Consider the following 14,020-nt stretch of genomic DNA (forward strand, 5'->3'; position numbering starts at 1 on the left):
CGCCTTTTGCCATTTATTAAAAAGCATGAAATGCCCACAATATTTTAGCCTGATTTGGCTACAATTCACTACTCCAAGAAGTCTCTAGAATGGTATGAACAAAATCGCTTCCAGTTTGTTCCTAAGGAAGCAAATCCTCCAAATTTTCCTGAGCAGCAAATTATTGAAAGTTATTGGTCAATTATAAAAGGAATTTTATTGAAAAGCAAGAAATTAGCTACGAATAAAAAAGATTTTAAGAAAAAATTGAAAGCCGCCTCCAAAAAAGTAACTCAAAGCAAGATCCAGCAGATGATTTCAAGTACTCGCAAAGATATTCGGTTTTTAGCTAAGCGTCCGATAAAAAATGTAAAAAATTGTTGAAACTCAATTAGCTTCATTGTGTCTAAAATTACAAAAATCTGTTAAGTAGTTTTCGCGTAATTACCTATTAAAGGGTGCTGAATTTCATCGAGTTCAACCGATATTGTCAAAGATTCGTGTTATCGAATGTCCCTTTAAATTAAACATTCACTAACTCGAACTGTTTTTTTAGTCTCTTGAGGTAAAAATTGTCAAAGTCGCTAAACCTTCGGTAAAAGATGCTAAATCTTCGGTCGGAGACACATATGAGGTATTAAAAGAAGACTCCACTATCAAAAAAAAAGCGAGCGGTTAAAAGATTAAGGTTTTTGTTGAAAAAAATCAATTCAATCATCCGGTCAATACAAGAAAGCCATGCCAATCCCGAAGAGATCTTGTCAAAAAGTTTAAATAAAGTAGTTTTCGTGTCAGAAAAGTACTCGAGAGCAAGGGTTTGAAGGTTTACACCAAGGAAAAACAACGAAATGATCAATTCATGGAAAACTAAAAGCAACTTGCCAGGCAAGGAAGCTAATCAAACTTTTTAACCTGAAATATTTATACATTATTAAGGACAACGACAAAAGGATTTCTCACAGTTGCCCAGCCATCAATACTATTATCAAAATTCAAAGTATATCAATATTTAAAAGGTGTCTATGGGAGCAACAAATTTGAGTATATTTAAACTAATAAGTTTGCTCCGAAGATCCTCATGTGGCGGTTTGCTTTTGTGACTTTAAGAGTGCCTCATTCGTCACTCGAAAGACTTTGACTTACGATTTGTACATTATACTTAATGTCTTCAGAAAAATTTAAGCAAAAATGGATTTCAGCCAAATCGTCTTGCCCAATTAACGTTTAAACATCAAATGTAGATGTGACGTCTTCTTCTAAAACCGAACAGATGTTTTGCAGCTCAGTATCTGATTCTGCTGCAAATTGGTCTGATAAACACGTATAGTCTGTCTAAGCAAGTTACTGGTTTGTGGAAAAATTTCTATTATCATTATTTGAGCAAGCTTTTATTTGCTAAAAATTCTATAGGAAACTAACTTTGACATTGACGTTTTCCAACATCGAAAATTGCTTGCTGAGCTGTTTTTACGTCAATTACCCGTATGAAAAGTTTAATTCAAAGTTACTTTTTTTTATCAGCAGTTTGTTCTTAAAGCATTTTATAATCAAGTTGTCATTTATCTCGACGTTGTCGTTTTGTTGAGAAACACACAAGAAACTTCAAGCTCTTCTACAATTACAGTGAATTGAAAAAACTACTGTCAAATCCATTGTTTCGGAGACTTGCCTTAAATAAAAAATTTTCCATTTTAAAAACATCACCTATGTTTACCTTTCCATCTTAAAAACATTATCTCTCTGTTTACCTTTCTATCTTAATAACATAATCAATATTTATATATTTATGCAATTTATGCAAAAAAAACTATTTATTTTTTTCTTCAAAATATTTACATATTATGGGGTGTTAAATGAAAGATATCTCGTTCACGGATTATTTAAGGTTAGTCGGGTAATCGGATATATGGATATTCAAATTGGTAACTTTAGTGTATTAGATACTGCCTAGAAAATTCGAAAACTGTGAGTTTAGCAGGTTTAGAACTTTTAAGAAATTATTTTGAATTCCTCACTATTAACAACATAAAAAAGTTTTATGATGACTTATTTCAAAACGGTGCAATTCCATTAATTAACAGGCCAACAAAAGTAACAACTACGTCAGCTTCTTTAATAGATGACGGTATAACAACTGATATTTTTAATGAATCTCTAAAATAAGGTATTGTAAGAAGTGACATTTCTGTCCACTTCCCTATCTTTTATTCAGTCGATATTTTTACTAATTTATTACCACAACAATAACTAATCTTCATCAAACGCATTTTTAGTGAATCAAATTTGAAAGCATTTAATAATCAATTATCCTTAATTAGTTAGAAAAGTATTGACTTTAAATGTGATGTAAACGTAGTTACATGACACATTCTACAAATAGTTTTTTTTATATCTATTACGCAAACTTTCCAAAAAAAGACAACGGAAGTTTTCAAAGTATAAACAAAAACTAAATATAAAATATTTTTAAAAAATATCTATAAAAAATTTCATGGCAAATTTTAGGTGAAATTACTGGCAATCGTAAATTAAAATCATGTTCTTTGCCTAAAGCTATAAAAATTAATGGTGAAGATTTAGATGATCTAAAAAAAGCTGCAAGTAGATTAAATAAATTTTTTGCATCTGTAGGACCAAGTTTATGTAAAAACATTCCAGACATGTTAAACCCTATAAATAATTTTGTGTTTCAACTAACAGCTAGTTTAAATGCTTTTGAAGTATCATTTGCAGAATTCGAAAGTGCCTTTAAAATGCAATAAATCCAATAGGTTTAGACGATATAAGTGGAAAAATAGTCATTCATACAATCACATAAAAAATGTTCTATTTGAGGTTTTTATTTGTTCAATAAATCAAGGAAATTTTCCGGAACTAACTGAAGGCTCCGATTGGTTTAAATCAAGTTTCGCTAAACATCAAAAAATAAAAAATTCTTTTTCATCCAGCTTCAAAAAAACATGTGTTACAGTGTGAAATACCTGAGCTTATCATCAATAACATTCATATAAAAAGAGTCAGGTATACACATTTTTTAGGTGTTATTATAGATGAAAACCTTTCATGGAAATACCACATTGGTAACTTATGCAATAAAGTTTCTAGAAGTATTGGAACTCTTTATAAATATAAAAGCACTTTAATGAGACATACTTTAATTCAACTATGGTACTCTTTAAATCATTGTCATATTAGTTATGGCAATGTTGTTAAAGCCACTATATTGTCAGAAGAAGCATGTTGCACGTCTTATTAATTTAAAAGACCGTTTTACTCATGCAAAGCTCTCTTATTTAACATGAACATTTTTAATATTTATGAGGTTAATATTTTCAAAAAACTTTGTTTTATGTTTAAATGAAAAATTAACTCGTGTCCAGTTACTTTTGGTGATTTATACTCAAGTAAAAAAAAGCAAATATACATTGCGAAATAATAATTTTATACGACAACCTAAAATATAATAAAATGTTAACAAATCTTGCAAAGTTTGAAAAACTTTAATTTACTCGTGTATTCCTTTAAAAGAAAACTAAAAGCAACCATTTTTTCGATTGGTGACATTTTTAGCTTGTTAGGAAGTTTCAATAATTAAAAAGTTAACAATTTTAGTTTTAGTTTTGATTTTAAGCACATTTAAGAGTTCAAGAACAGTTCAAGAACAGTTCAAGAATAGTACACGTAACAGTTAGCTTTTAGTACAAGTTAAAAAACTTAAAGAAAGAATTGAGAAATTAAATAAAATTTACATTTTACGGAATGTAAACTGTATATTATGAAATTAAACATTCTTCTACTAAGTTATCCTCCGCAAAGAAATTTGATTCATTTTGTGCAACTCACTTTTTCTGTTACTAAATAAAAGTTGTATCTATGACAATAAACAATTTAGCAACTTACAAAATTAAAAAAATACTAAATACTAAGAAGCGTGTTGTATTAGTTGGAAGTAATAAGTAACCCAAAACACCTTACGTAACTGCAACTCCAAAGTTTCAAAACTTCAGCATGTTGAAGATTGAGTACTAAAAATTGAAAAAGTACTTTATCTTATAGGTTTATTGTCACGAGTAACTTGACAATAATGTGTATTAGTTATAACTTATTTCCCTTATTAAAAAAAAAAATTTACTTAAAAAGTATGATAAATTACTAAATATTCCAACGAAATTTCTTATCAGAAATATTTGCCTAATCTGATCCACAAATCATTTACTCAACATACACACTGGCAATAGTTTTTTGATACCACTGGTTACCACATGCTTTGTAGCTAAGTTTTCATTACAAGCGAAGAATAATTCATTTAAATTTTGATTGTTTTGGAATCTAAAGATAAGCTGGTTTTAAAATTTATAGCGTATGGTTTAAGGTCTTAGTCGGCATTTAAGGTAGTAGTAACCCACCAAGCAATACCTATCAAACAGCAGCTATCAAACAACAGTCATCAATCAATAATTATCATATCAATAATCACCATCAAACAACACAGCGTAATTAAGAAAAGTGTTTACAAATTTTCATAAATATTTATCTGACACATTAATAAAGGTTTTGTTTAATAGTCGCACTTTGCATTGATAAACTACCAGAGTAAATTAAACCATCTGTTATATTTTTATGTTATCAAATAAACTTTTTACGAATATTTTAAATGGAAACTTTTGCGTGATATTTACAACTTTTAGTTACTATTTTTTTATAAACATTTATTTACAATCTTTTTATATTAAAAGTTTACAGTGTTTATTGAAGTATTAGTTTTTAATTTTTTTTTTTTTTTTTTTTTTTATTTTATTTTTTCAAAAAGAGTTTATACTTAGTCTCGTCCAGCGAGCTGCCATAAGCATGTTATATCTACTGAAGCATTTACACAAAGTGCGGCAATCAACATAACCGGCCGTTCACCACGAACAATTTTTACTAATAAAACCACTCTGTGCGCATGATACACAAATTTCGAATAACCAAATCTCGCCAAATAAACGTTAATGAAGTATTATATAACATGGAAAGTTACACAGGAATCATCGAATAAACCGATTATGCTTTAAAATCATGACTTATAGTTAACATGATTAAACAAAGTTTTTACAAACTTTTTGATTGTAAAACATGTTTTAAATGTAGATTAACGCGAGTGAATTTTAAATTCTATTTTTTGATGATAAATTATATTTATTTTATGGGAGCATCTGTTGAGAACTTAAATAAAATTAATTCAAGTAGTCAACCAAGACGATGTACTTACGAGAATGTTTTGGCAAACCACACTTTTATTCGAAATAAACAAGCCGGTATTTTTACACACCTTGGTCATACAACAAACATACACGAATGTAAAGCGCTTTGCTGCAAACAAACTGATTGCGATGTCGCATTTATGCCTGAGAATCATTGTTATGCCGTCTCATGTTTTAGCGATCAACACTGCGAAACCACTCCGGCAAACGCGGAAAACTTTAATGTGCAATTGGTTAAAGTGAGAAGAGTCGTTATTCCCGATCCTGGAGCGACTGCGCCGGGAGAAGAGGACATAATAAGGTCAAGCTTACCAGGTCTCCAAAAAGATGAAGATATTAATAAAAAAGAAGAAGGTTCTACCTTATGCTCTTATTTACTTATACTTAATTTTACTTTTACGATTTGTGAATTTTATATGATATTTACAATCTGTAAAAGATCTGTATAAATATCTGTAAACAAATGTAGCATAAATTTTTGTAAACAACAACAAGATATTTATTTTCCTCAAAATTTATAGTCATATAATTAGAATAAAATGATAATAATAATAAGAAAAAGAAGAATAATTATAGTATTACAAAAAATAAAATCATAATAAAATGTCATTATTAAGAATAGATATAAATAATAGATTGACAAGAAAAGTGACACACATGCAAAAACCTGTTCAAAGAAAGGGCATCAAATAATTATATTAATAATATCAATTTAAAAAATAGTAATAACAATAATAACTTTATTCATTAACAGAGCAAAAGTAACATCAAAGATAATAGAATTTATAACAACTATAATAATAGCAGTAATAAAATTAATGAATAATAATAACAAAAACAATTGAAGTTTTTATAAAAATAGTAAGAATAAAATAAGAAAGAGAAATAAGAAAATTAAACGGAGTTGGTAATGATAAAAAATTAAAATTAAATTTTTTTTGAATTTGTTTAAATTTATTTTGTTTTAAATAAAGAAATGAAGTTAAATTATTTTGAAGTTTTAATTTTTTTGTACTCATACAGTGTACATGTGTACACTATGTTTTAAACAATTTATGGATTATTCAAAGTTTTATATAACTTTTTTTTTTAATATGTTTTGATTATATTTATTTTTAGTGGAGGTGCAAAGTCTTAATCTTTATGAAGAACTTTTATGTACTCACAGTCCAATATTGTATAATGTTACGCTAAAAGGTGGGTCAAAAGGTGGCCAGTTCACAGACCTTGGTTTAGTTGAAAATATGGAAATTTGCATTGAGCTGTGTTGTGAAATCAAGTCAGTAACAAATTAAATTTTTTAGATTTTTATTTTAGTTTTGTATGTAATTATAATAATTTTTTTTAAGTTTTATATATTTTTTATTCAATACTTTTTTAAAAACATAGAAAGTCAAAATCAACACTTTTCTAAAATATCAACCATTAAAACCAATATATTTGTCAAAATATATTGGTTAGAATATAAAGGTAAAATGCATATACAATTAAATAATCCTTAAAGTCCCAGAATTAAAAACTCAAGTTTACATTAGTTAATCCTTTATCATCATCCTCATCATTATTAAAATTTAATTTGTGTATCCATCAAAATTATACACATCCAAAATAAGTTTCTAATCAGCACTTTTTTGTGTGTAGAGCAAGTTACAAATAAAGGTGTTTTAATGGCTTTAGTAGGAAAATCTGTGGCACACAAGTTTAAAATGTGACATGAACAAAGTGAGAAAAAAATCAAATGGTTTTCCTCTAATATTTTTGGCTAAAGTTCTTGATATTCTCCACTTATTATTTTTCTTGACATATCTTTGCCCTTGACAGTCAGAAAAGGATTTTTATAACCAGTGTGTCCGAGATAAGATATGCAATAACTTCTGCTGATTTCTGATCAAAGTTCACAAATTAAATTGTTTGATTACCTTATAATTTTGATTTTTGTCAATTTTATTAATTGCCTCCTATTGCATAATTAAAGCAGTTTACTTAATGTGGCCTGGTTTATCATGAACCAAAGAGTTAAAAATAGAGGTTTAGCACTATATCTTGCAAAGTACATTTATCTAAAAACAATATAACGCAACTTTAAAGAAATTCATTTTTTACTTAAAAGAGCCTAAAAGAAAACAACTTGAAAGATATTTATATAGAGCCTAAAAAAAATACAACTTGAAAGATATTCATTTTTTACTATTTAAAATAGTTATTTATATAGCAACAGTTTTATCTCAAATCTTTAAGTTTATGCATTTTTTTTCTTTTTTTTTCTTTTCATTTTCATTTAATCATTTGTTGATCATTAAAATAAAAATCTATAGTATTATCTTAGGCATATCTTACCTGAGTTTATCATAAAACCTGGAATTATGAATAATTGATTTTGCTGTTCTCAATGTTTCATAATCTTTTCACTATGCACAATCTTCTTTTCTTGACAATAAAAACATCTAAGCTCCGAAAAAAGAAATTCAAATTTTTCAAAAAAACTGCTAATGCAGTTTATTTGTTTGTATTGCAGTTTATTTATATTTCATAAACTTAAATTTCGATTTGCTGATATTAATAAGATGGTGTTTATTATAATTATTGTAAGTTTTTGTTATTTTAACTATTATCTTAGTTATTTTTACACTTACGTATGAGCTCATGTAAGAGTGCAATTTTGAAATTATTTTTTTCAAGAGAGTGTGACCTTTCGTTCATGATTGATTCAACATGTATTGCTGTTCACTGCTCAAATGAAGAACTTTGCCAAACTGTCAAAGCAAAACCTAGTACAAAATCTCCGAAAATTGCGTATATAAGACGTAAAGAAAAAGCACATAAACACAGAGGTAAAGTATTTTCAACAAAAATCATTAAAAATGAAATTATATTAGAACATTTTTTTTTTTTTTTACTTTTTTTATTTTTTTTTTTTTTTTAATCTGAGTCTCAGAACATAACACGACACTAATAAACCAAAAGTTCTAATTTAACTCTTCCTCATTTTCCATGGGACTAGTATTTATTCTTCACTCTTTCCCTGGTTAGGGTGTGCGTGTATGTTTCCCTGCTTTTGGGTGTGGTAAAAACAGCCAAACCACTATTTAAATTGTTCAAAGTAATGTACTTATAATTGAATTCAAAATGACAACCAGAGTTGTTAGTCCTTGGCCTTGCCTCAAGCTCAACAAATAAAGCCGAGGCCTTAACCTTGATATTTTGACCTTGGCCTTCATAAAAATACATAAATTTAAAGAATTAAAAGTTTTCATTCTTTATTTTACATAATTAATTATGTAATTAATCATTCTTTATTTTTCGTAAATACTTTAATAACATAAGGTGAAAATTTAAGTGTTTGGTCTCAAAAATAGTTGCAAAGGCCTTGGCTTTGAAACTCTTATTATATATATATATATATATATATATATATATATATATATATATATATATATATATATATATATATATATATATATATATATATAAATTAGTAAAAAAAACTTATCTAACTTTTTTTTTTTCAACTTGAAGTTTCACCATTGCTGGATCATCAGGAAAAAAGATGATCCAGCAATTTTGAAAAATCAACTAGAAGAAAAAAGTTAGATAGGTGTTTTTCACTAATTAATTATTGCTCTGTTCTTTATATATAAATTATGCTAGTGTATTTTACAAATAGAGCTCAATGTTCTTAAAGAACAGAGCAATAATGAATTAGTAAAAATCATTTATCTAACTTTTTTCTTCTACTTGAAGTTTCACCATTGCTGGATCATCAGGAAGAGTTCATATATATATATATATATATATATATATATATATATATATATATATATATATATATATATATATATATATATAACCTTCACTCAATGTAGCAGCAAGCTGTAAGATAGTTTATGTAGCACCACTTCCTTGTAGCAGCAGGCTATAAGATAGACAATGTAGCAGCACCCCTTTGTAGTAGCAGATTAAGATAATCGATGTAGCAACAAAATTTAAAAAAATTATAGCATAAAAAATCAAATAAATAACTTTAATTTTAATTGCTTTAATTTTAATATATTAAGGTATAAAAACAATACTGAACTTTTTATATTTTACTAAAATACTTTTGCGTTTTTTGTAACAGAAATTTTACAACAAATGACTTTTTTTTTTTTTTTTTTTTTTCACCAAGTCTCCTTTTATACCAAGTTTTTCTTTAGGCAATAATTTGTTTTCTTTTCTATTTTTTCTCAGATCCTCAGATTTTATGACTCTTTTCCAAGTCTCACATTTTCTACCTATTTTTCAGTTGAAGTATGTAAACAGTTAAAAATAAACATAAAAACATTCTGATCCATAAAGGTGCATTTTTGTGGTTTTTTAAAAAATAAATTTAACTAGTTTCCTCAATTAAATTTAATGGTTGTGGTATAAACTGTACTTAAATTTGTCTAAACATAAAGAGTCGTTAAGAGAGGTTTTTCCCACAAAGGGTAAGTTAAGATGTCAAGTTATAGGAATATATACAGTAGAATCCCAAAAACTTAGACTCTGAAGGGGTGTATATACATTTTCCGACTTAGCAAAAGTCCAAATTAAATGAAACTCTTGTTATGACAGACTTTTTGAAAATGTCAGACTTATAAAATTTTCTAGATTTACCAACACAGAATGACACATGAATGTTTTGGTGTTAGGCTTTTAAAAGCCACACATAAAATGCTTGATTTAGATCCTCATTTAGGGAGAATTATATCCTCATTCTTTTTGCTGAAGTTTTATTTATTTTTTGACTATATTGTATATTTTTCTTTTGAAAAATATACAATATATTCAGACAATGTTTGCTTTAGAATGTTATATTTCTTTGTTATAGATACAAACGATTCTCCTTTGTCAAGTTATTTTAGAATAATTTTTCTGTTATAGTTCTAATTAGTCTGGTTGTTTTTAGCAACTTTTTTTAAACCATTTTTTATTAATTAAATTTAATTCAAGTTTAACCTAATCAAAGATATCAGTGAAAGTTTGTTCAATTATATTTGACGCAAAGGTATTTAATTTGCGATAGTTTTAAGTTTTTAATTTTAATTTATGTGTTTGAACTTTTAATAAAACAGTCATCAGTAATAGAATTTAATCAAAGCTTAACTGAATCAAAGAGTTTCAGTAAAATTGATTAGTTATATTTAATTATAGTTGACGCAAAGTTGTTTAATTTTCGAGCGCCTAAAGTTTGGAATTTTTATTGAAGTATTGAAAGTGTTATATGGACTTTTTTCACTTTGCAATTCAAAATAAAAGTCCTGGTTAAGCAAAGTTTTTTACCGAAGAGACCCCAGAAAACAATATGAGTTAGCAAATGGTTTAACTTAACCAGGGTACGACTTAAGCGGATAACGTTATGGTAAGTTGAAAGAGAAAGTTCAAGAATAGTTAAAAATCCAACCAACTTAGAAAAAGTCCAACTATGGTAAGTTGATAGAGATAGTTCGAGAATGAATAAAAATCTAACCAACTTAGAAAAAGTCCAACTTATCCAGGTTAATTAGTTAATGGGAATTTACTGAATATGTATATATATCAAGGCTAGAATTAAGCGGTAACAAATTGCGATATCTGGAAATTATGGTCATCAAATTCTCAGTTTATTAAAAATTGTGAACACTGTTTTGATGAAACAATCAATTATTATAAAAATTTGAGCAGTTATTTAAAAATCAACTTATAAATAGTTAATATAAAGCTATTTGTGCATTGTATGAAACATTAAAATTGATTTTTGTTTAGGGGGAAACTTTGAGCAATTATTTATTTAAAAATTTAAATGTTTTAAATTAGAAATTAATTAATTGATAATTATTGATATATTTTAAAACAAGTTGTAAGAGTTTTTTTGTTTTGTTTTGAAACTATAAAAAGTTTAAATTTAGTTTTTATATATTTTAAACTCCTGTCTTTAATTTTGTATACATATCTGCAAAAAAGTTACAAGCATTTATTTTAAAAGGATATAATGAATAAGATTTAAATAAGATATAAAAGTATTTATATATTATTTCGTGATTTCTTTTAATTAAAATATTTGATCACCACTAAATTCTTTTAGACTGTTGTAATTTGCGTTTGTTTTTTATTATTACATTGTACTTTTTATTATTTTTAACATTACATTGTACTGTACACTTTGTTTTTCTAGTTTTATGTGGTTATTTATGAAATGAATTAAAATATTAAAGTTTAAATCATAGTTTGTAATAATAATAAAAATAATAATTATAAAAATAATTTAATATGGTCAGTATTATATGGTTTTATAATTAGATTTTATATCATAATTCAAGATCATTATAAATATTTTTTATTGAAACAGCTATTGAGTTTAGATATAAAAACAGTTTTAAAAAGCTAAAAATTTTTTGACCATAAGCATTTCCAGATATTGCAATTCGCAATCACTTAATTCGAGCCTTATATATATATATATATATATATATATATATATATATATATATATATATATATATATATATATATATATATATATATATATGTGTGTGTGTGTGTGTATATATATATATATACATATATATATATATATATATATATATATACATATATATATATATATATATATACATATATATATATATATATATATATATATATATATATATGTATGTATATATATATATATATATATATATATATATATATATATATATATATATATATATATATATATATATATATATATATGTATGTATGTATGTATGTATAGATATATATATATATATATATATATATATATATATATATATATATATATATATATATATATATATATGTATATATATATGTATATATATATATACATACACACAAATATATAGATATTTTTTTAAACTTTTTTTTTTTTAAACTTTTTTTAGATATTATAAATCACTTTATCAAGTTCTCGTCTAGTACAAAAGAAAATCCATCATTATGAATATATGACAATTTCGAAGCGCACTTATCTATAGCAGTGTTAAATTTAGCAAAGGAGCATGGAGTGACCATTTTGACATTACCGCCTCATTCCACGGAGTTATGGGGCCATTTAAAACTGCATATAATGCAGCAATTGATTTATGGATGCTCCACAATCCTGGAAAGACATTTACAATTTACCAAGTGGCTGCATCTGTAGGGTTTGCTTTTCTGAAAGCCATAAAACTTTCTAACATTGTAGCTGCTTTTAAAAAGACAGTTATATTTCCTTATGACAGGAACTGTTTACAGATATCGATTTTATGTGCAGCTCTGTGACAAACAGAACTTTTGATGTCAACAATACTTGCATAAAAAATCACGTAAGCATTACTTCTGACAATTTTTTTAACCCTCATGTTTCATCAAATGCAGACCCCACTACCTCTACTACTATAGATATAATAATAATGCCATCTCCGCTAACTATAGATACAAACAAACTAGTTACCAATGATACAATGGTTGATCTGTCTACATCATCAGATTCTTTTATCAGCCCTAAACAATTCAGAGGTTTTCCTAAATCTGGAGAAAAAAACAGTAAAAGAAAGGAAAGGAAGAAGAGTCGCTCTATGATTGCCACAGACACTCCTGAGAGAGATCGTTTCGAGAAAAGGCTCTGCAATAAAAAGTTAGTCAAACAAAAGAATTAAAAGCAAATTTACAGAATATTAACAAAAAATTACTTAAAAAAGACAATTCTGTATTGGAACATTTGACAAACACAAATGAGAAAGGTTTAATAATCCTAGAAGATGATTTGGGTGCTTGCGATATATATCCCAGGGCTTGTGATGAAGAAAATCGTCAAGCATGTTATAGCGCGCTCGTAAAATTAGAATATGTTTTCATCGAGCGTGATTATGTGCGCTCGAAATAACGTCAGCGAGCGCGATCATGAAAATTGCTGAAGGTGATGCTCTAAAAGCTTTTTATTTTTTTATATCTTTTTTTATTTGTTACATAATTCTTTCGTCAAAAAATGTTTGAATTAGTATCACACTCATGAAACTACTTCAACGAAGTAGATTTTTATACTTCCAAACTTCTTGTATATTGTCAGATCGCGATTTTATTTTTAACTATTTATGTTATAAAAAAATAATACCAAACAAAAACGCAACTTCTTGTTGATTTAGTATTGAAGTATAATTTAGTGACTTAGTTTTGCTTTGTTGTTTTGATATATGTATTTTAAAATGTTACGCTGTAAACTTAATTAACGGTTAATGGTTTTTATATTTCTTGATATTTTTTATTTAAATTAATTATTTAATTTTTTTCTAAAATTTCTTTTTTAAATTACGTTTTTTTTATCTTAAAAAAATAGCACAAAAATAATTTGAAATAATAATAAATTAGAATAATAACTTTCCATTTAATAAATGTTGACATCATTACTTTGTTTCCTTTTCGAATGTGATTGCGAACATTCTAAACAACAGAATCGTTTTAAATTTGAGTTAAAATAAATAATAGTTAATAAAAAACCTATACTATAAACAAAACCTAATTTAAAAATACTCTATTATTAACATTTATTTTTATTTTAAACGATGTGTGGAATATTACAAACAATAAATCAAATAAATCTTACTTGATATTTTCACAAGATTAATAATACTCTGCAGTTTCAATTTTCTTATAGCGGTTTTCAAATTGTCTATTCTTATTTTATTTGCGCATTTTTGTATTCACATAGTATTTCCACGTGCACATTCCATAATTGAAATTAGTGACTATTAACGACTTCAAAATGCTCATTCATTACGTTAGTGCAAAAGAGAACG

General features: G+C 26.2%; 1 protein-coding gene across 1 annotated transcript in view; it reads left to right on the forward strand.

Annotated features, from left to right (window-relative positions):
- The first annotated feature begins 4,786 nt into the window (after nt 1–4,786).
- LOC100210596 (uncharacterized) overlaps nt 4,787–14,020 on the forward strand; it is a 24,358-nt gene continuing 15,124 nt past the window's right edge. Inside the window, exons 1-3 of the mRNA XM_065802259.1 lie at nt 4,787–5,576; nt 6,342–6,501; nt 7,902–8,053. Coding sequence (XP_065658331.1) covers nt 5,054–5,576; nt 6,342–6,501; nt 7,902–8,053 — 835 coding nt within the window. The 5' untranslated portion in view covers nt 4,787–5,053. The remainder of the gene's footprint in view (nt 5,577–6,341; nt 6,502–7,901; nt 8,054–14,020) is intronic.

The sequence above is a fragment of the Hydra vulgaris genome, chromosome 08 (genome assembly GCF_038396675.1).
Source record: "Hydra vulgaris chromosome 08, alternate assembly HydraT2T_AEP".
NCBI classification, from domain to species: domain Eukaryota; kingdom Metazoa; phylum Cnidaria; class Hydrozoa; order Anthoathecata; family Hydridae; genus Hydra; species Hydra vulgaris.